Source organism: Coccomyxa subellipsoidea (genome assembly GCF_000258705.1).
Source record: "Coccomyxa subellipsoidea C-169, whole genome shotgun sequence".
Taxonomy (NCBI): Eukaryota; Viridiplantae; Chlorophyta; class Trebouxiophyceae; family Coccomyxaceae; genus Coccomyxa; species Coccomyxa subellipsoidea.
Genome location: NW_005178042.1, coordinates 941,470 through 962,082, shown reverse-complemented (window position 1 = coordinate 962,082; position 20,613 = coordinate 941,470). Strand labels below are relative to the sequence as shown.

Below are 20,613 nucleotides of genomic sequence, written 5' to 3'. Positions count from 1 at the left end.
CAGTCTACAGTTCCCGGTCTTTCTTCTGGTATTACGGAATCCTGACTCATCTCCGTCACCGAATTGACTGATGCTGACCTGGCAAGGTAGCTGGTGTTCCATGCTAGTAATACAGCTGGCACTAGCTTGTCGTGCAGGAATCCAGGCCTTGCATGGGTGCCCTGTAATGTGAAAGTCAGAGGGGTGATCCTGACGGCCGCTGTGATCATGATCTATGTCCAATTTCAGACAGGCTGAGCGCACTTGCATGCCGCAACGGTAACGGCTAACGGCTAACGCATGCACGTGTCTTAATGTCCTCACTGAGGTGGTACTGTGCCTAGTGACACAAGTGGAAGACGTTACAATTTGTTAAACTCGTACTGTTGCAACAAAATTGTGCTATGTGTTCCACTTCTCTGGTCTTCAGCAGCCACATGGGCAGAATTCCTCACACGCAGCTCTGCTATCAATGGTGGATTTACAGTTCTGATTCTCCAAGTTCGAAATCGGTAGGGAATTCGAAATCAGTGACGTCACGTCACGGTGTGCCCAGCCTGTGCATGCTCCTAGTACTGGCTAGGAAATTTCTTCTAAGGTAGTGGGCTTGCCAACGTTTTTAATGTCATCCAGCAGTACTGTGCGTGGCATATGGAAGGCTTCAGGGATGGTTTTGTGAGAATTGATCGTGGTCTTCAAATGGCGGACGAGTTGGCAACATGTTTGCATGCAAATTCGGATCCGAACGTTCGACGGTGTTCCAATCAATTGCTTGCAAGTCATGACGGACTGCCCCCCGATCAAAACCTTGGAGCATTTTCTCTTTCTCTCAGAAATCGAAACCACGTCTCAAGGAAAACCTCAAAGTTCCTTATTAAAAGGCTCTATCAAGGCTCTAAATCTTCACAGCAACCAGGTTCCACGGCGATCGCTAATGCCCTGCTCTAGGTGTCTCGGCAGGTGAACATCTTCTGAATAACCAAGCGAATGCTGGTCTCAGTCTCTCAGCAAGCTCCTGTATCAGTGACCACGGTCTATTTGTTTGAAAAAATTTGAGATCATGCAATCGTCCTCAATCCCGGGGAGCTCGTAGGCGGGCTGTCGTCTTTCACATTTGCAGTGCAGATCTAGTTACGGACACTCTCACCTCCAGGCATTCGTCTCCTGGATGACCTTGATCAGTATTATGCTTCATTTAACGAAAATCTCAAAGCTTTGCCATTCCCCGCGCAGGAATCTCTGCATCTTGCTCGTAGCATGTGCAGTATCAGGCACATTCGCAGCGCGGGGCCCCCACCTCCACAGGCCGCGAAGAATGCGGCCACGAAAGATGCCCCACTATCACTCCTTCATCCAAAACGACAAGACCACGACTGTGGAGGCCATGTATGACACACAGGTGAGTGTAACTCCCTTCTTTGATCACTCAATCTTTAGGCTACACAGCTAGCAGCTTCTTCACTTGCTGACTCCCAGTCCGTCGGACGCTTCTTCAACACATTTACTAGTCGTAACGCTCAAGGTAATATTTCTTTACGGCGCTCATGTGTTTCCGTGACTGACATCCATCATAAGAAGGCTTCATGTGGTCCTGCTGACTGCTGTGGTGTCACAGGTGGATCAGCTGGCAGACATGATGTCCACAGTGTTCATGGTCCACCACGGGACAAACCTGCAGAGCTTCCAGAGCTTGAACGTGTCCCTGATCGTCCAATCAGCAGAGCTCGGGCTGCAAGCCTTCTTCATGCAAGTTGAAGAGTACATCAAGGGCACCATAGGCCTCGTCACCAACCTGCCTGAGGAGCTGGCAGGCCTCCCCAAAAACGTGCGCGTTATTTCTCAGTCTCCCTATTTTGCACTTCTGTGCTAATATTCTCTCAGCAGCTGCTGCATTGTGCCCTGGCTGGAAGGAGATTGTTCCATTCGCTGCATATTACCTTCGCTGCATGTTGCCCTCCTTGTATAGAGTCCTCTTCAGAGGCTGCATGCGAGCCTCAGCATGCACTTAGAGATCCTGATTTAGCTTAAGGAAGTGATCTGGCAGATAGAGGGTGATCGTGAGTAGATGCTCCACTCAATTTGGATGTCATGCTGGGCGCTGACTCAGAAATGTCAGGAAGCTGATCACCCCTCATTTGGCTGAAAGCGATGCAATCCCTGCATGCAGATCTCAAAAACACTTGCATTTCCTCTCGAATTTTGTTGCAGGCAGATCTCGCATGCAATTGCGCCCTCGTTGAGTTGAGTGATGTGCTGCATGCAGATCTCAGATGCGTTCGCGCCTGAGAACCAGCCGGACTACAGCCAGCTTGGAAACACCACCTACCTCATGAAGCAGTACGAGGAATTTGTGGCCGGCCTTGAGAGCCCCCTGGCAGTGTCCGGCGGCGGATCAGTGTTCTCCTACAACCCCTGCTTTGTAAATTTCGCTCCCGCTGGTGCGATATATTCCCCTTTGCACCCCAGACTCACATCCTCTTTAAATCTCTGGCCTTTAGTGTCCAGATGACCTCTAGGGGGTTATCTATTACAACATGCATAGCAGGTATGTGCAAAAGTCAAGCCTGGCTCGGGCAAAGGGGCACCACAGTCAAATGAGTTCTGAAAGAGGAGACATGGGCAGATATACCATCACCTGCACCCGAGCAGGACTGAATCCTCTGTAGTACCCAGGGTTAGTGCCAGCTTGAAGTGTCAAGTATAGATGCACCCGATAGGAAAGGCAGGGACGCAAATACAGGCCAGGCCAGTCAGATTGCCCCACAGAATCTTCTTTAGTCTTTCACACACCTTTCGCAACACAGGCCCACTCGCAGAGCTTTGAAATTCTGTATCGGTGCTGCTGCTCAGAGCGTTTGGCAGACTCGCTCCTATAGGCGGGGTGTGTTATAAGCTGAAGCACGTTCCATTGCTTGCAGCTGTGTCCGCTGTTGCGACTGGCATCAACATTGCCCCCTCTCTGGCAGTCATCACTCCGGACGGCATCAAGATAGCGCCCCAGGGCCTGGTCATCCAGCCAGTGCTACTCACCATCTTCCCTGTCGGCGTCAATGTCCAGCCGCAGGTGAGACTCCCTTCTTCCTTTCTGTATTTCTTCTGCGTGTTGTGTCGCATGCATGCATAGAATGCATGGTAATTTCAAACCCGCTTAGAGCAGAAATGGGGCGGCTCATGCGCAGATTCTATGGCTGAGGCGTTTGTGCAAGCTAGGCATTGCTGTGCCACCAGAATAGCATGTTAGACTGTGCAGCCATGCGCAAGATGGACTTGATCTGTGATGAGCCCACCACAACCAAGCAGGAATTAGGTTTGCCTTGAAAATGTGACAGCGGGTGTGCACAAAAAGTTCCGGGCATGAATTGCAGCCTGTCCATGCCAATGGAAGTAATGTGTCAGGACATGGGCATTTCAATCTGAAGACAAGCTGCTGGTCTGTAGGTGTGATTTGACCACTGCATGGCTTCCCTCATGCTCAACAGTAGCTCATCCATTATCCCCCTCAATTTTGCCCCAGGCTTCATCAAGCCGTAAATTAACCAGTAAAATTGATCTAAATCACATTAATTTGTTGTGTTGCTCAATGCAGGGACTGAACATTTCACCCACCCTCATCGCCGTGACCCCTGGCCGCGTGGCAATCAACCCCCAGGGAGCCAGCATTAGCTCAGCGCTCATCGCCGTCACTGCAGAGTCCGGCAGATAGAGCCGCCGCCCATCCATCCCTCGAGAGCGTGCCTCTGCAGACTGCTGGCACATGCTGAATCTGCTTCAGTCCGACAGCACTGACCTAGTCGCATGCTGCCATTGGCAGACTCACTCGAGCTCGGGGGAAGAGCGCGGCACAGCAGTGTCGATTTAGTCACATTACCAGTAGTTGAGGCTCACTGAGTCTGACGCAGACACAGTCTGACATTGGGCTCTTAGTCTAGCGCGCGAGACAGATATTCAAATTCATCTGTAACGGCAGGGCACGGCCCCTGGCAGATTGCCCAACATGCTGTCTGTGACAGCTGGCCTGGAGCGTCTTGGGGTGCCTCTCCCATCCAATGATGATCAGGTGTTATGGATGAGATTAAGCTCATACATGCAAGGCTTCAGAGAAAGAGGGAAGCACTTTGTATTGTAGAGGGGTTAAGGGTGCTCTGAAAAATAGAAAACATAAGCCGATTGGCGCCGTACTAGTTGAAGTGAATTGATTCTGGCGGCTGGCTCGCTTTTGAGACTTCTAGAAGGCTCAAGCTTTGCTGCTGGCCACGCAGCGCTGGCTAGCCTTGCCAGTTCCAGCATTTGAAAATTTAAAATTCATTTTTTTATTGGAGAGAGCCAGGGTTGGTTTGACATTTCAGGCTGCAGCTGCTTCGAGCGGTGTTTGATGTATGGTACGGAAAGTCGCGACATAGACAGAGGAGGGCATGTCATGCATGCATCAATAGCTTACAGGGTGCCGGACATGAAGTATGATCGCCAGCCAGACAATTTGAGCAGTCTGCTGTCTCGTAATGTACTTGTCATTTATGAATTTCAATAATGTGGGGTAATCAAAGGTCATGTGGAGATCCAAAGGTTCAGTGCCTGCATAGTTAACCCACGCCCATGCAAATCGAGACATCCATACTGACAGTAAGTGGCCTTAAGTCACTGCTGCAAAAACTCACAACACAAAGCGCTCGATTGCCTCTGCTACGCCATCCTCATCATTGTTTGCCACTACCACCGCCGCAGCCTCCTTCACCTGGAGCCATCACATCCTGCCTGAAAACAATGCCCTGCCAGATATGTGCACTTGCACAAATAAACCTGTGAAATGCTGGAAATGCCAAACAACAACTTCTGCCTCCGCCGTGTACCCTCATGCATCTCACCAAACGAGTACGCACAAAGCTGTCTGTGTTGCACTCTCCTTTTTGAAGCAGCCGCGCACATCACACTGCCTGGCTGTGATAACATCATCATGATGAAAGTCAAGGCCAGCACTCACCACGGGCATAGCGTTGCCCATGGCAACACCAAGGCCGGCATTGGCAACGATGTGAAGGTCATTGCCGCCGTCCCCAATGGCCATCACAGCCTCTCTGGGGAGATCCAGGTCCAAAAGCAGCGCTTGTAGCCCCACCCACTTGTTGACTCCCCTGGGCACAAGCTCCAACATTGTGGGGACTGCTTGCATCACCTCTGCCCCTCTGCCCTCCAGCGCTGCCTGTGGCGGCGCATGCAGGGCAGTATGATTAGGATCTTTGAACTTGATCTTGGAAGTTTAATTAAATTTGAATGTGAATTTCAAAAATTCCCCTCGAGCACCTCCAGCAGGGTGGGGTCTGCAGTGAAGCGGCTATCTGGGCCAGAATGCAGACGCTTTTTATATCAGCAAGAATGCATATGGCAGAGAGATGATCTGGTAGTTACGGTGATGGACATTGCTGGATGCTGCTGATGTGGACGCACATGCATTCGAATTCCAATTGACGCTCCTTAGGGGTTGGTACTCAGTGAAACACTTTCATGGCAGGACAGATATTCGACTCTCTGGAAGAATCTGGTGCTCTCAGTCAGCAGGGGACCTGACCAGGAGAAGTAAGCAAAGGGAGCAGTGCAAGTCGCACCTCCCAATGAGGTCGCAGCTGCCGGTCCACAATGCTTGGATCAGTCATGAAGAGGAGCTTCTTGACTGGCGGCCCTGCAAGGATCTCATCCAGAGAGGACGCCACCCGGGCGAGAGGCTCATAGTATGTCTGATGAAGGTCCTGCAACGCATTGTCTCAACCTCATGAGGCATTTGGGTTGCTGCTGAGTCGCAACGAGCAACTACCATGTACCAAAATTCAGGCCTCCCTTGAGACAATACTGGGCTGCAGACTTTTGTGGGCCCCACAGATGCAGCTAAACGCCCTGCGTGTATGCCCGATGGCCATTGGCTTCACGTTTGCCGGCCTGTGATGATAAAAATACTAGTAATAACAACAGTAAATAACACTAGTAATAAAAGACAAGACAGAATGGAGATCTGTTGGTTTTGTGCCAGGTGGCGCTGACCTGGAGCTCGTCAGTCATGCGCAAAGTCGCACAGGTGTCTCCCAGAAAGGCACAGAGCGGCACACCCCTTTCCACCGAATACTGGAAAGCTGACTGCACGATAGATCCCGGCAAATCCTCTCCTGCGCATTGCATGCACTGATCAAATTCTGCCTATCTGTGCAGGTACAATAGAAGATATTCCAAACAGTTGGCACTGATAATAAAAAGCCATGAGGCATCCAGACAAAGCCTTGCATCAGAGATGTATATTCCAGAACAACATGCAGAAAAGCACGGTGAGGAAACTCACCGGGTAAGAGCGCTCCGTCCTTCCCATGCACAGCCAGTCCTTGCAGGAAGATGCCTGGACCCTTGGACGACACTACCAAGCCTTCACCTGCACAGCCCGAATTTTCATCTGCATTACACCTTATGCATCCCCGCAGCTCTGTAGTAGAAATTTTGGCGCGCTATTGTCACGCAGGTTCCTAATCCTCAACACCGCATGCTGTGCCATGCTTGCACCACCAAGCTGTCCTCACAGCCCTCTAGAAGCTTCGGTCGCCATGATTCCTAGTTTTCAACCTTTAACACCGCATGCATGGCAGGGCCGCACTGCTTTCTAGAAAAGCAAGTTTAGGGGCACACCCGCGAGTCCGACAGGCTGCATGGCAGCAATGGCTGCGGGCCGCGCTTTGCCGGTGGCCAGACAGATCCTAACGCCTGCATTAATTGCAGCTCGCAGCGCCTGCACAGAGGAGGGCAGCACCTTGCTGCGCGCATCCAGCAGCGTTCCTGCGCACCATACAAAGTCCCAGTGATGCATTGTAATGCCTGAAAAGAGCCACAGCGGGATCAAACTCAAAACTTGTCAGGACACAGACAGCGCACTGTATATATTAGTCCATAAAAGCAGGCTTGACTCTCAGATTTGTACACCCGCCAGAGTGTAAGCCACTCAGAAGTAAAAGCATGCAAGCAGGCAAGTACTTGACACAGAGACAAGTCAAGATGACAAGAAGCATCCAGGCGGAGCATCACCATCCATGTCAATACAGACAAGCCTGATGTCCGGGGTCCTCCCGCCCCTTCTGGAACCCAGGCCTTCACTGGTGCCAGATTCCATGCTGTATGATGTTGAAGCCTCCACGTCACTGTCGCCTTGCCTGCTTATACCCCTGCTTATGACGTCATCAGCTTCCTCTCTGCTGATCCCATCCGTTGCACTTGAGCTCTCGGCTGCCGCTATCAAACCTTCTCCCTGGAATTGTATTGACATAGGTGATCTTCAAAGGTTTGCCTTCAGTATACAGAACATAACTCTTCTGTCATTTCACAATCGCAAGGCATATAACATGTGGCCAGGTTGGCGCTTTTTCCCTTTGTGTACAGCCGTACCTTCCAGCCAAGAGTGTCCAGAATGTGGCGCTCGGCTGCGGCCATGGCCGTTGCCTCTTCCACGCCGATCTCATGGTCATACCCCAGCAGGTGCAGCAGTCCGTGCACCAACAGCACCCGGCACTCATCCAACAAGCCATACCTGGCAGCACCCAGCCACACTTCATCACTTGCTGATACATGTTCACACAAGTAGCACATATGGTAGAGCAAGGAGATCAGCGTGTCTCGAGTCTCCGCAGAGTCGCATTGTCAGCTCGACAGCACGTACAGGTCAGGAAGAAGAAACAAGAGCGGCCTACCCTCGTTCCTGCGCCTGTTGTTCAGCTGTATCGAGGGAGATGACAAGATCGCCGAGGAGCCGGACTGGGTACCCGTCAGAGGCGTCCATGTCCATGCCAAAGGAGAGCACATCTGTGGGCTCGGCTTTGTTCCGCCACTCCGAGTTCAGCTGTGTGATGTGCTTGTCGCTGCACAGCACCACCGAGAGCTCTGCAGGCCCTGCAAGTGGCGTACTCCTCTGAATGCAAGAAGCCGGGTAGATTCTCCACTTTGCATCATTGAGAACTATGTTGAACGTTCAAGAGTTTGCAGAGGCCCTTTCTAAGCATCTCAAATGCAATTGTGCTGGGTGCATGTGGGCATGTGAACCATAGAGTGCGCTGGTATTGTGGAGGCAGCTGGCATTCTTACCTACCTCTCCAGCGTCTTCAATTTCTTGGTAGGCCTCAAAACGGAGAGCTTCTCTCGTTGCCAGCATTCCATCCTGGCGCAGCTGGTCAATAAGGGCATGCGCACGAGCCCTGCTCACAGCAGCCCTACATGAGATGCTAGGCAGCGAGAATGTTGCAGTAAGTGTGTCTTACCAGCTGCACAAGGACATGCAGGACCAGAAAGAACCCACGTATCGCCACCGAGGGGTTGGCCCTCGATTATGATGTCCACATCCACCTCGGATCCCTCCTCTTCAGCTGTAGTGGTGAAGGCACTGGATCTGAGCGAATAAGATCGTGCTGATCTTCGTGCCGCTCCTTCTGCAGATATGGAATCGAAATGTGGCCTTTGGACCCTCCACCGGCATTGAACTGATGCTGTATTGAAGGTATTTAGCAATGAGACACGCAATCTGCTTGAGAAGAATTTGGCGTGGTGAGCAAATGGTTGAAATCGAGCTTCAATCATCAGTATCGTGGATTTCATGCCCGACACAGCGATCGACCTCTTCCTACACGCGGATCGCAATTGCATTACTGATGAAAAATAGCTCAGGTGCAAGCATTGGAACCCGATCCTGCTCAGCATACACTGTATATACGCGCTCTGCGAGGCGTCAACAGTCCTTCAGACAACACACAGATGACATATTTCCGGGTATCTCAATCTCTGTGCCTTCAGATCACCAATGTATAGAGAGTGGGGAATGGTGCACAGCTGTTGGGCAGGTGGGCCACCGGGGGGACCATGCATGCCAAATCTGGTGCGAAAAGTGCAGGGGAGGAAGCTCCTGTGCAGCCTCAGGAACCTAGGCTGTCCCACAGAATGCGCATTGCAGACCGCTATCCTGCACATACGGGCGACGTACGTTGGGGACGAGCATTTCTTCAATAGTCCGACAACCTGCTCAGTCCCTCAGGAATTTTCTCCCAGACGGTCTTCCCGGTAATCCAAATAGCGCGCTTTTGAGGCAGCACTATACAAGTTTCAACGAGCTTGGCGCGAGATTTCAGGGGAGACATGCGCCCACATGGCTGCTTCAGTGCCAATTGCAAGGCTCCCAGCACCAGGTGAGGGTCCAACTGCCTGTGTTCTGACTCGGATGCCCGGCCGAACAGTCTCAAGAGCCTGTGCGAGTTTCCCTGCAGATCGGACGTCCAATTGCCTCTAGGGAGCCTGCAAGTCATGCATGAACGGGCATGCAGTGGTCATTCACTCGACGTGCAGTTCCCTCCGGCAGTGCATGTGCTGTCTCACGTCCCGACGTAATCAGGTCATCTGCAAACTCAACACTTGTGGTGGTGGTGGCCGTCCGCAGGTCGCTTGGGAGCTTGGAACAAGCCCTTGAACAGATTAAGTCTGGCAATGGCATGCGCGCCAGCAAGAGTGTGCTGGGCACGAGCGTCAGACGGAGGTGCCCTCGGAGATTGGTGGTTGCTCCAGAAGCCACTACGACAAGGCCTGCGAAAGCGATCCTGACGCATCTTGCACGACAGGTACAGCTAAGAAACCCTTGCTTGTGTCACCAAGGGCGTCATTTAGAAGAATGGACAAGCAAACGAAGGCTGCTCGGGATCTCACTTGGCCCCTCGACTTCCTTCTAAAGTGCAGCGTTGCCTTAGGGATTCAAAGAAATGAAGGATCCGAATTCAGCTAAGAATACATTTTCCTGTGCATGCCTGAGGTGCAAGGCTACGAAGGGACATTTCTTGATGTGTTGTTTGGTCTGTTGCAGAGGGCAGCTCTTCAGCCCTTGGAGCTACTCCTTGGACGAGCTCCCGTCCCAAAACCCGCAGAGGTCGGAGCAGACATAGCTGTGGACGCATTGCGAGCACCTGACGGCGCGATAGTTAAGGAGGGAGGCGCCAGTGGGAAGCAGATCAGGCGCTCTAAGCAGCAGCCAGTCGCAAAGAAACAGCCCTCGCATGTGCGATCCCACCCAGCAAATTCCACCTGCTTATCACAGCACGTCTCACATTGCATGCTCCTTCTGCTTCTAGTCATGCATGTCTTTTGAGGATAGCAGCCTCGAGTGGATGCATGCATCTGACACTGAAGGGAGGGGTTGTGCTGCCACAGGTGGGCCATCCAGCAGTGGAGGTGGTGCAAGCCCGCATGCGCGATGGGAGCGCTCCTGGGAAGCGCAGGGACGGCTTCAAGGTCGGCTTGGTAGTGGAAGGCGGCGGCATGCGCGGGGTTGTCTCTGGCGCTGCCCTCCAGGCCATGCACGACCTGGGCTTGCGGTGCGTTGTGACTGCTACCTCCCTTGCTCATAGACACGCCTTGTCGTCACTGCTGGGGCTTCAGCTGGCCTGGAGCAGCACCTGTCGAGTGCACAGGTCCTATGTTCGAGAAGCTGGGAGAAAAGCCAGGTTCCCAATTACGAATTATTGCATGGTGCGGGCTCTGTGTTGCCTGAACATATGCATGCTTGGGGAGTGGTATGTAGCTAAACACCGCATTTCCCATGGTGCAGGAACGCCTTTGATGCTGTGTATGGAAGTAGCGCGGGAGCCATCAATGCGACATACTTCTTGTCCGGGCAACGGGACGGCGTGGCCATCTACACAGAGGAGATAGCCAACCAGCAGTTCATCGACCTGCGGCGCCTCTTCAAGAAGGACCAAGGTGAATACACTGCCTTGAATGCCCCCTGCCCAATTCTTTGCTGGCAGCTCTAAATAAGTCTAGGATGCCTAGTGACCTTTAGGCTCCCCCTGTCAGAAGTGCCTGTTTGCGAGGTGAAGGTTGACAAGGGGCAATGCAGAAGCTTTGCCCTAGCCTTATCTGAAGGCGGCTTGTGTGTTAATGCAGCTCCTGCCCTGGACCTGGGATATCTGCTGGATGTGATGCACCACAAGCGGCCGCTGGACTGGCAGGCAGTGCTCAAGTCGGACGTGCCCCTGAAAGTGGTCGCCTCCTGCTTGGACACCCTGCAGCCCGTCATCCTCGAAGACTTCACCAGCGCAGAGGTGCGCAACCTGTCACCCGTTGGCTAAGAAAATTGACAGTTTTATCTGGTCGTCCCATGACTTGGGAATGAGAGATCCCACGCCATCATACAGTACTCCTTCCCAAAGGACACAAGGCAGGAGAGTCGACAACATGCGCCTGCAATGCAATCAGTGATCTCCTGGGACCAACGTTTGGGTCATGTCAATAATTGCTTGTACAGCGGGAAACAATTGCTCATGTATTCATGTGCATTATTTGCAGGACCTGGAGACGTGTCTGCGCGCGAGCGCCAACGTGCCGGAGGTGGCGGGACGGCCGATCCAGCACCGCGGCCGCCGCTTGGTGGACGCGGCCGTCTTCGAGCCGGTGCCCTTCCGCGCCGCCATCGCCGACGGCTGCACGCACCTCATCACCCTCTGCTCGCGGCCCCCCTTCGAGTGCGCCGCGCTTCCTCCTGTGTACCATCCCCCTGCCGCCCTTTTGGCGGGTATTCAAGCAACTAAATGAGTTGCAACCATCGACTGGCAATACCTAGAGTCGTGCTGCCCGCATCTATGCTGCCCCGCATTGCTTTTATCGTCCAATATTAAGTGTTCCAAGGCTCAACAGCCCACCTCCTTGATGCCAGAGATTGAGGCATCATCGTGCCCTAAGTAAAGGAATTTTTTAACAACAGTGCAAGGTGTTCTTTTCCCAGGCTTTACCCTAGCTTCCACTTTAAGCTACTTTCGGAGCACTGAAGAAAAGCCTGTGCTCGGCTGCAGGGGCGGGCGGGTGGCAAAGATAATAGACAGCCTGGTGTCGGACGCGGTAAAGAAGTTTGTGATGAACCCGGAGTACATGCGCGCGGCGTGGATGCGCGAGGTGGAGAACAACATGCTGTTCGGCATGACCACCGACGAGATGCTCATGCGCGGCCTCGACCGTGACTCCCACTGCCTCCCGCACTTTGCTGGCGCGCACGTCTACCCGGTGTTCCCTGGCGCAGCCGCCATGTGAGTCCTCCCTCCCTCCTTACACCTGCTTCTGCCCCCCTCGTCACCCCTGCCCCCAATCGTATTGATAATTACAGGCCGGCACAAGAAATACTAAAGACCGTAGGGCACACAAGCAGGGCGTCTGCAGCCACGTCTGCGGGGCCTACAAAAGTCTGCAGCCCATTGTTGTATAAGCCCGATATGTATACTTCAGTATGCATCATCATACCAGAGCATGCCCTGTAAGAGAAGACCCCAGCACAGCCAAGCGGTGCTTCTCATGAATTGCATGTTGGGCCTCAGCTGTATCAGGGCCACATTATCTGCCTGCCTCATGCCAGAAGGCTAATCGCTACAATGTGCATTGTGATAACACCATGCATTCCCAGCTTGGTGTGCTGATGGAGATACTTTCTTGCGCGCAGGGCGATCAGCCCTCTCTGCACAGACGTGACGCTGCTGCAGGCTGGCTTAGAGGAGGGCCGCGCGATGGTCACCAAAGTCTTTGCATCTTCAGAAACCACTGCAGCCGTTGGCTCAGCCACTGCCATTCCAGCGGCCATGCCGAAAGTTGCAGCCTTGTCAGCATGCGACCGTTGAGGATGGCATAATGACTAACTTCGTGTCAGACCTTAATACACCACCAAGAAGAGTGCTGTGAGCCTCAAGACGAGCGCCGCGATTGGAAGCAGCTGCGAGCAGAGCAGCTGCTGAGATTGTTCGAGTAGTTGGCTGGTTGAATGGGCTGTTCAAGCAGCAAAGTCTATTGAGGAGCTGTTCCTAGGATAGTCCTGGGCGTGCCGTGATATGGATTGAGGCTGGCAGATAGGAAGTTCAGCAAAGGAGCTTGTTGGTTGTTTTCGTCTGAGGGGAGCAATGTGCGGTCTGCTGAATGCAGCAACAAGGTGCAGCAGCAGCCGCAGCGCCCCTTCATTCCTTGAGAGGGCCGTAGCACCACGCAAGACGAGAGGCGCGGCAGTCACAGAGTATGGCTGAGATATGGAGCGCGGGAGGACTAGTATTGTGAGGGTGATGTGGTGGCTGTTGGTCACTGCTGTGTTGGGTGTTGTGAGTGCTGAGGTGCCACATGAGCTGGCAAAGGAGAGACCTAGTTGTCTCTCTTCTTGCCACCATGTGGCAATGCATCCCGAGATGAGTTGCAGTCCGTAGGAGCTAGCTGACTGCACAGTGCAACCAGTGCAATGTAGGAGAGAAGAGAGGTAGCGAGAGGCAGGCCGGTAGCAGATGCACCCCTGCAAACGAGAGACTGTACTAGTCTTGTGGCTCGGCTTTTGGCTCTTGGCCGGACGCCATTGAGTAGATCAGGTAGCAGAGAAGAGAGACGTGAGTGCATAGGTAAGAGGAGAATGCAAATCGGGGAGAATCTTGCACAGCACCCCCTCTGTACCATCACACAGCTGTGCAGCCTCGTGTGTTTTGGAGGACCCTTTCTTTTTGTCACAGTCCGCCCAATTGAGCTGGGTCCATGCATTGCTTCTTAGCTGCCTTCCACCAGGTATAGATGACGTCAGACGTCCGCCTTCTTTTGAGTTGCAAACCCACATGAACCTCAACATGAGGTTAGGTAGGGCTGACGCTACAATTGTGTTTCAATACCTGAATGCATGCCATTGATGCCTTGATATCACCTATTCAGCCACAGAGGGGTTGAGAGGAGTCAGCACTGAAAATGCTGGCAGTCCCCCTGATGTTTTACATCTCATTTGTTGCCTCCACTTGCCAGCCATTTCAATGATGTAAGTTGTTGAGGGTAATCGTAGCTTTGCGAGACATTTGGTAATTTGAAGCAATTGTCCCTGTGGCAGACTATGAGGACCATTTCCGACTTTCTCAGAGCTCTCGAGATTACTATGTTGTTGGTGCAATGGGAGGATTTGTGTAAAAAACAGACGATTCCAATCAACAATATCAACATTCATGGAATGTATCTTGCAAGATATTTATCAATATGGCATCACTTGGTAGAAAATGATCGTGATATGCCAGTGACTTGCAGTTTTAAGGCTAGTAGTCCAAATATCAGCCAGGCATTGAGTGACAAAAGCCCAATCGCTTTACATCCTCCGGTGGCTTCAGGCCAGTTAGCTACACATATTTTTATTAACTGCATGATCAATGAGGAGGAATCTTTTGGATCAAACGCAGCGCTGATCAGCAAGCACTGTCGCAAACAAAGCCCCAAATGCGACAGGCATACTTCCTTCATGATGGCAGTCAAGGTCGTTGCAATAGCAAAGCCATTACTGCCATTACAGCAGTTTGGCTGCAAGCTCTGAATTGAATACGTGGGTGCTCAACTTTGTTCTTGGTCCCTCTTTACACACAGCAGCTATCCGAGGGAGTACTATTCCAGCACATAGCATGTGCTTCTGGGTTCAAAGATATTGAAGCTTTGGACGCTCAACGAGGAGATCAGCACTTGCTTCCGCAGCCGCCAGCTCCGCAGCGGATGGCGGCAGCAGTGGCAGCTGCAAGCATCACAACACACATACAATTTAGCTCCAGGCTAGTTATGACAGGCTCCAAGACCAGCAGCTGTTCAGGCATGACAGCACACCACAACCGGAGGCAGAGCGATTATGCATGTCCTTGACAAGACAGCCAAAGGCAGTAATAAGAAGCAAGAAATACATATATTCCTCTTTCAAGCTCTGACATGCATGGGTCTATGATGCATGAACATGTGAGAGCGATGATGAGATCTGTGAGGAGGAGCGACAAGTGGTGACTCACCGGCATTGAGCTGGTCGGTGGAGTAGCCGTAGAAGAGCCTGGCCTGGTTCTGGGTGCTGGCATCGCACGCACAGTTGCCGCCAAAGAAGGAGCGAGCGTAGTTGCAGCACCTGCACCACAGGGTGACACCTCAACTCATTTTCCTTCTTGCAGTTCTTCAGATAGCCAAACAGCGATCTTCAGACAGCCACACAGCAAAGCGGCATCTTTAGATGTGATCACTTGGGCAAGAAGACAGAGAGACAAGAAAACTTCTGGATCAAATTATCATGGAGATACAGAGCAGACTCACACAAAGGTCCTGCATGCAAAAACAGCGCGCAAGCAAGAAAGAGAGGGGACGCACTCCTCAGTGGGTGTGCCGTACTGAGGGTCCTGCAACCTGGTCTGGAGCTCTGTGCACGAGGTGCTCAGGATCGTAGCAGCGTTTGCCTTGATGGCGCTGGTGAATTGGCCACAGGCCGAGTTCAGCCTGATGCCGTTGCTCGCGCACTGCGCATCTGCAGCACACAAAAAGGGACGCATCAGTCACACCTTGTGCCGAATACCGAGCACTGCCCTGTCATGACTGAGCTCATCTCACCTTAGCTCCTAAGACACTTAGTGAAGAGCATGCTTGTTTTTTGCTCCCGCTCCCATGAACAGAACAAGGCGTCCTTGCAGTCAGAGCATTCATGACAGTGCTTCGTGGCAGTGGGAACAGACCTGCAGGTGAGACAGCTGCGAGGAGCACGCAGGCCAATGCAGCAGCAACGATGATCTTCATGGAGTTCATAGTGCCAACTTGTACAGATGTGAATCTCCTGCACGTCATAGCAAAAGGCTGCTGTCAGATTTATAGCAGCTTCTCACTCAAATCTGATGGAGCTGGCACCCATGCTATGCCATGCCTGGATTTCAAGTGTTGTAGCGCACACACACACGAGTTTGGAGGTATTGGGCACACTATAATGATCGGTTTGCTCAGGCTAATCTATACAGGCCCACCCGGGAACCGTCTAGTACACCGCCCGAGCGATGGAGGCCGTGAAAACAAATATCAAAGCGCCAATGTAGCTGCCATGCAGCAATGGAAACCCGATGAACCCATAAGTACAGAGGAGCACGCTACATGCTTCAAATTTACAAGCATACAAGGACAGCTGGACGAACTTAACGCTATCGCAGTCTGATCAGAGGGCTCCGTCAGATAGGGAGACGGCACGGCCCTCGCTGAGGCGATTCAGTAGAGCCATGTCGTGCCACTTGTAATGCAGGTTCTGTAAAAAGAACGATCTGCGAAAAGCTTCAGTTGTTTGCGAGGAACGCAGCAACGTGCCAATCACTGAGGCAGCTATCCCTAACCTAGGCACACGTTGCCTCCGGCAAACACCGATGCGGTGCAGCAAATGGGGAAAACATAATCGCTCAGATTATACCATCGTTGGCCTGAAACGAATGAAATCAGACGAAGTCGCGCTCAGAAAAGCGCTGACATGAGTGCTTATCACGACGGCCCATTCCCTAATTCCCGACGCAGCATCATTGCAATTGCGCATGCTGGATCGCAAGAGATATCTCACCTGAAACAAAAAGCTCCTCTACACCAATTGTACAGAGACTGCAGAATGCTTGGCCGACAGTTTGGCATAGCTTCTCGCCTGGGCGCTAGGTCGCACCGGGCCACCCGTAATTGTCGCCAGGTGGCGAGTGAGGAAGCCAGGTGGGGGACCGCCAGAACATCACGTTCCATGCGTCAACGTGGGGGCCCCCCAATACTCCATTATTCATGCTGCCATGCTGGCTTCTGATGACAGTCCCAATTATGTTGAACAGAAAGATTTGGGGACAGCGTGGCCACATCGCCAATTGAAGCCAACTTTTACACACCTCAAACCGGACAATCTGGTGTTCTCAGCAATATCTTTTCCTCTCAACTCACTGTGATGATGATTTTCCCAAACGGCTAACAGCTTGCACGAAGCTCTGAACCACTCGGAAAGTCCCCCTTTACAGAAATCTTATCTACAATTTCATTGTATATTATATGTTACTTGGCGCTCTACCTGCAGACTTGTCTGCAGTCGCACCTTTGCCTACAGCTTGCTTTAAAGATATGCTCGGTTATGATCGTTCTGCTTTGATGTCCGCATTCTTATTTTCTAACAATAATGAAATGACTCAGCGCAGTGCCTGCCGTGCCTGCTTTAGCATGCATGGCAGGCGCCGGTGCCGGTGTTGCATGCGTTGCTCATCGGTCTACTTGGAGTTGAGCACGACTCGCTCACAAGAATCCCCATGAGAGAATCGATACAGAATTTGCCCACAAGCTAAGGACACCGGGTGACCCTCGAATAATGATAGATATCTGCATTCATGGGGCGTTTCCCCCGGCTGGGATGTTCTCTGCAGACGACTTATTGAGTAGCTAGACGCAGATCAAATGTATGTCTGCACCCAGGACACTGGCTTTCCAGTGCGCTGTCCCTTGGCCCAATGGGCGCTCACAGGACATGGAAGAAGAAAGTGAGTAGCAGGGGCAGCGTGAAAATGGCACCCACATACTGCCAGAACAGCAGCGCGGACACTTCCTGCTCGCCATTCTGGTGCAGAGTAGCCAGCGTCTGCACGTTGATGGCTGTGGGAGTACTGTGGCCCAGTAGCAGAACCAGCGTGAACAGTGCATTGGGGGGCACCAGCACACCCGCCCTCCTCAGCCCCAACACCAACAGTGTGCCTGCACATGTGCCACAGCCACAGACTTTGCTATGAGCATTCTGATATCCCAAGTGGATAAGGAGCACCCAGCCAACGCATGCTTGGAGACTGCAGCACCAAAGTGCATGCTGGCAAAGTGCTGCCTACCCAGATCTCTTTAACGGGCACGAACGCTTGCAAGACAAAACTGCTCCGGCTTTTGCTGCAATGCACCAGTAGAAGAGAGCAGGGGATGACAACAAATGGAGCCTTAACAACTCTCCACTTCAAGCACAGCAGCAAGGGGCACACCAGACTTCACAGGCATGGTGCGTAACTGAGCACATGTTCACCTTTGCAGCAATGACAAACAGGCGGTCAGCGGGCTCACCAAGGAGTGGCACGAGCAGCAGGCGCACAAAAGCCACGCCTACAATGAGGCGGGGGGCCAGAGAAGCACTGCCTGGGCCCTTGTACAGCACAGCGCCCAGCACCATCATCATGCAGGGGATCATGGGCGCTGCAAGCACCTGCAAGTTTACCCAAGCAGGAATGCATTACAGCAGTTGCAACGCACAGTGATGTCTGTATATTTGCAGCAAAATGAAGTTCTTTAATGTGAAGGCTCCCTCCATATGGATGCGGTAATGCTAGCGCCACAAAAATTTTACTCCTTTACCCCCATCTCCTCCACGTGCATGTGCACTGTTTGGGAAGACATGATCCAGATCAACTCAGTGCTAGAGCGGAAATTTGACAGGGCACATGCGAGGTGGCAGGTGACATGTAGCAACAGGTGGATGAGGGATCAAATCTGGAAGGCTTACCTCCAGGCAGTCCTTGACAAAGCCGAATGGGGCAGAGGGCCCGAAAAGGAGCCCTTTGAGAAATGGAGTGCACCCAACAAACAGCCCCGCGAACGCCGATAGCACCGGCATATTCAGCATCTGCACAACAACACAAGCAGTGCCACGTCAAAAATGGCAAAGTGCACACAGGTTTGCTCTTTGACCGCAGCCATCAAATCCACGCCTGTATTTCCACATGGTCTGACTACCACGCTTGCATGGTTTTATGCATGCAGCCTATACTACTGTGATCTTCTACACAGCATAAGCAACAGAAACATCCCGAGATTTGCAGTTCTGAAAGACAGCTCCCAGCGCTTGAAGGCAGGGTAGTGCCGCACCTGTGACCAGGGCAGGGATGCCAACTGTCCCCAGGCCCGCCCCAATTTACTCCTCCAATGCACCTCGCTGCCGCTATCTCGGCTGCTCTCCAACCCGGCCTCTGCCTGCTGCACAGCGGTGTATGCCGCAGCTGTACTGGCGCCGTTGGGCCAGGGCCTCACAGACCACGGCTTGCTGGGAGCCACATCAAGGTCCCCTGTCAGGCTGCTAGAGGAGTCTCTCGTGCTGGCATGCAGGCCCCTCCGCTGCCTCTCTTGCTGGCAGGATGCCTCCCAGTCTGACCCCACAAGTGGAGCAGCCTCCTCTGCTTCGCTTCCTGGCTGCTGCTCACTTACAGCAGCCTCCTGCACCCTGCTTTGCTCACTGTGTCTCTCCCTTCGCTCACTGCTGTCATCGGGATGAGCGCCATTCTCACGCCCGCCTGCGCCGTCCCTGCCTTTGTCACCCGCCCCTGTATGAAGCTCTGCCTTTGGATGCAAAGTAATATGACTATTGTGCTCTGCTGCTGGCGCAGGAAGGAGCTGTATCCGGCAGGAGGCCTCCTCGGCCTGATCTGGCTCCTGGTGGGCGGCGCTCACTGCATGCGCGCTCTGCACGCTGCGCTCAGGGTTGATGATATCAGAGGCGGCTGCGCGGTAGTCTCTGAGCGGCTGCAACTCCAGGACATCAAAGTTGGCTGCTCCATGAAGGGCCCTGCCCAACCTCAGGTGCCCCGGCTGCTCTTGCAGCACTGTCGGCAGCTTGTCGGCTGTGTCCTGCGCACACAGTGCAGTTGCTTGGTGGGAAACTTTGCTGTACACCCAGGTCCTGCCTGCTGAGGATTATTTCTGCTTTCCATGGTGCTGAAGTGGGCCTCTAGCAAGTCCCATATTCTTTATGTCACGAACGCTGTTGGCATATGCGGCAAGACACTGGATTTTGAACAACCTTGAGAAAATGAGAGCATAAATGATGGAAACCAAGAGGCTTTTGGCTCACCTCTGGAGAGGGCTTGAGGAGAAAATAGGCGACGGAGAACTGGAAGAGCCCAGCCACCCACATGGCGAACACCACATACGCAATGCCCAGCTCCGTGCATTTGCCCGCAGGCACAGCATTGGCTATCATCGACGAAGGATCTTCGCACAGTGCCGCCACCAGCACCAACGGCAGATTGCCCACATTGCCTGTGCATCACGAACATCAAACACCACTCTCAGAGAAGGTCCTGTCGATAGGAGTGCATCAAGTAAGAAGCTGATCAAGCGTAAGCATGGCAGGTACGATAGGTACGAATCCCCGCTTGAAATGGGCTTGCACACCTGCTGCTATGGAGCAGATGACATGTGGCTGCAGATGCCTGGGGGCCTTGAGCACGCGCGCAAAGACCCATCCAATGCCCATGCCAACAATTATGCTGCAGCACACAGAATGGCTTGAACGCAGCATGCTAGCGCAGGTGTTGGAGTGAAAGAGCTGATCAAGGCGTAAATAATGTTTTAGATGGGCTGTGCTGGTGAGCACACCTGAGCAAGACATTGACTGGCAGGAACCACCAGCGACCCATGTTGGTCAGGTCAACCGAGGCAGCCAGCTTTGTGAAAGTGAGGCTGGGGATGAAACAATAGAAGATGCATTTGCTCAATGAATTGCGACCCTTGGCATCCAAGACTCCCTGCATGCATTGCTTATCCCTCAGCATCCCTGGCATTTCGCGCAAGCAGTGAGACGCATAAAAGTGCCAAAATATCGCCATGTCAGATGAGCTTGCTGTAAATCAGGTCTGTTGAGATCGATGTCAGGTCATCAAAGTGCATCTTTTGGCATCATCTTGCATGCTGACAAGCAAAACCACCCGAGACAATCGTACTTCTGAGGTTGGTGCTCACCAGATGTGCTAGTGCCACTCCCACCAGAGATAGCAGGCACACTTTGACCACTGGTAAAGCGCTTGTGAGGAGAAGGAACGCGAAACTCAT

General features: G+C 52.7%; 5 protein-coding genes across 5 annotated transcripts; 2 read left to right on the top strand and 3 right to left on the bottom strand.

Annotated features, from left to right (window-relative positions):
* Nucleotides 1-1,309: 1,309 nt before the first annotated feature.
* Nucleotides 1,310-3,682, top strand: COCSUDRAFT_38935 (hypothetical protein; the record flags this gene model as incomplete). The annotated part of the gene is made up of 5 exons (XM_005651688.1): nucleotides 1,310-1,378; nucleotides 1,595-1,804; nucleotides 2,243-2,417; nucleotides 2,898-3,043; nucleotides 3,566-3,682. The coding sequence occupies 5 exons, from the start codon at nucleotides 1,310-1,312 to the stop codon at nucleotides 3,680-3,682; spliced, it is 717 nt and encodes a 238-aa protein (XP_005651745.1).
* A 948-nt stretch (nucleotides 3,683-4,630) lies between these two features.
* Nucleotides 4,631-8,149, bottom strand: COCSUDRAFT_55223 (HAD-like protein; the record flags this gene model as incomplete). The annotated part of the gene is made up of 10 exons (XM_005651687.1): nucleotides 4,631-4,711; nucleotides 4,958-5,176; nucleotides 5,580-5,720; nucleotides 6,010-6,131; nucleotides 6,302-6,388; nucleotides 6,640-6,786; nucleotides 7,102-7,252; nucleotides 7,390-7,531; nucleotides 7,692-7,890; nucleotides 8,083-8,149. 10 exons carry the CDS (start codon nucleotides 8,147-8,149, stop codon nucleotides 4,631-4,633), a joined length of 1,356 nt encoding a protein of 451 aa, XP_005651744.1.
* Nucleotides 8,150-10,143: 1,994 nt separating this feature from the next.
* On the top strand, nucleotides 10,144-12,057 carry COCSUDRAFT_11187 (FabD/lysophospholipase-like protein; the record flags this gene model as incomplete). Its single annotated transcript, XM_005651686.1, has 5 exons — nucleotides 10,144-10,346; nucleotides 10,580-10,731; nucleotides 10,918-11,075; nucleotides 11,320-11,495; nucleotides 11,823-12,057. 5 exons carry the CDS (start codon nucleotides 10,144-10,146, stop codon nucleotides 12,055-12,057), a joined length of 924 nt encoding a protein of 307 aa, XP_005651743.1.
* Nucleotides 12,058-14,074: 2,017 nt separating this feature from the next.
* Nucleotides 14,075-16,417, bottom strand: COCSUDRAFT_31947 (hypothetical protein). The gene is made up of 5 exons (XM_005651685.1): nucleotides 16,352-16,417; nucleotides 15,495-15,592; nucleotides 15,136-15,289; nucleotides 14,790-14,899; nucleotides 14,075-14,524 (listed from the first exon to the last, which is right to left on the bottom strand). The coding sequence occupies exons 2-5, from the start codon at nucleotides 15,562-15,564 to the stop codon at nucleotides 14,469-14,471; spliced, it is 390 nt and encodes a 129-aa protein (XP_005651742.1). The 5' UTR covers nucleotides 15,565-15,592; nucleotides 16,352-16,417; the 3' UTR covers nucleotides 14,075-14,468.
* An 855-nt stretch (nucleotides 16,418-17,272) lies between these two features.
* COCSUDRAFT_38931 (auxin efflux carrier) lies at nucleotides 17,273-20,613 on the bottom strand (the record flags this gene model as incomplete). The annotated part of the gene is made up of 8 exons (XM_005651684.1): nucleotides 17,273-17,505; nucleotides 17,857-17,995; nucleotides 18,293-18,412; nucleotides 19,234-19,410; nucleotides 19,634-19,821; nucleotides 19,957-20,051; nucleotides 20,161-20,309; nucleotides 20,524-20,613. The coding sequence occupies 8 exons, from the start codon at nucleotides 20,611-20,613 to the stop codon at nucleotides 17,273-17,275; spliced, it is 1,191 nt and encodes a 396-aa protein (XP_005651741.1).

What these genes read in the sequence shown, in the direction of transcription:
- COCSUDRAFT_31947 (XM_005651685.1), bottom strand. Translation starts at nt 15,564, where the DNA reads ATGAACTCCATGAAGATCATCGTTGCTGCTGCATTGGCCTGCGTGCTC. An exon ending in TACGGCACACCCACTGAGGA is followed by an intron (nt 14,900 to 15,135) that starts GTGCGTCCCCTC and finishes CCTGTGGTGCAG; the next exon opens with GTGCTGCAACTACGCTCGCT. An exon ending in CACCGACCAGCTCAATGCCG is followed by an intron (nt 14,525 to 14,789) that starts GTGAGTCACCAC and finishes TGATGCTTGCAG; the next exon opens with CTGCCACTGCTGCCGCCATC.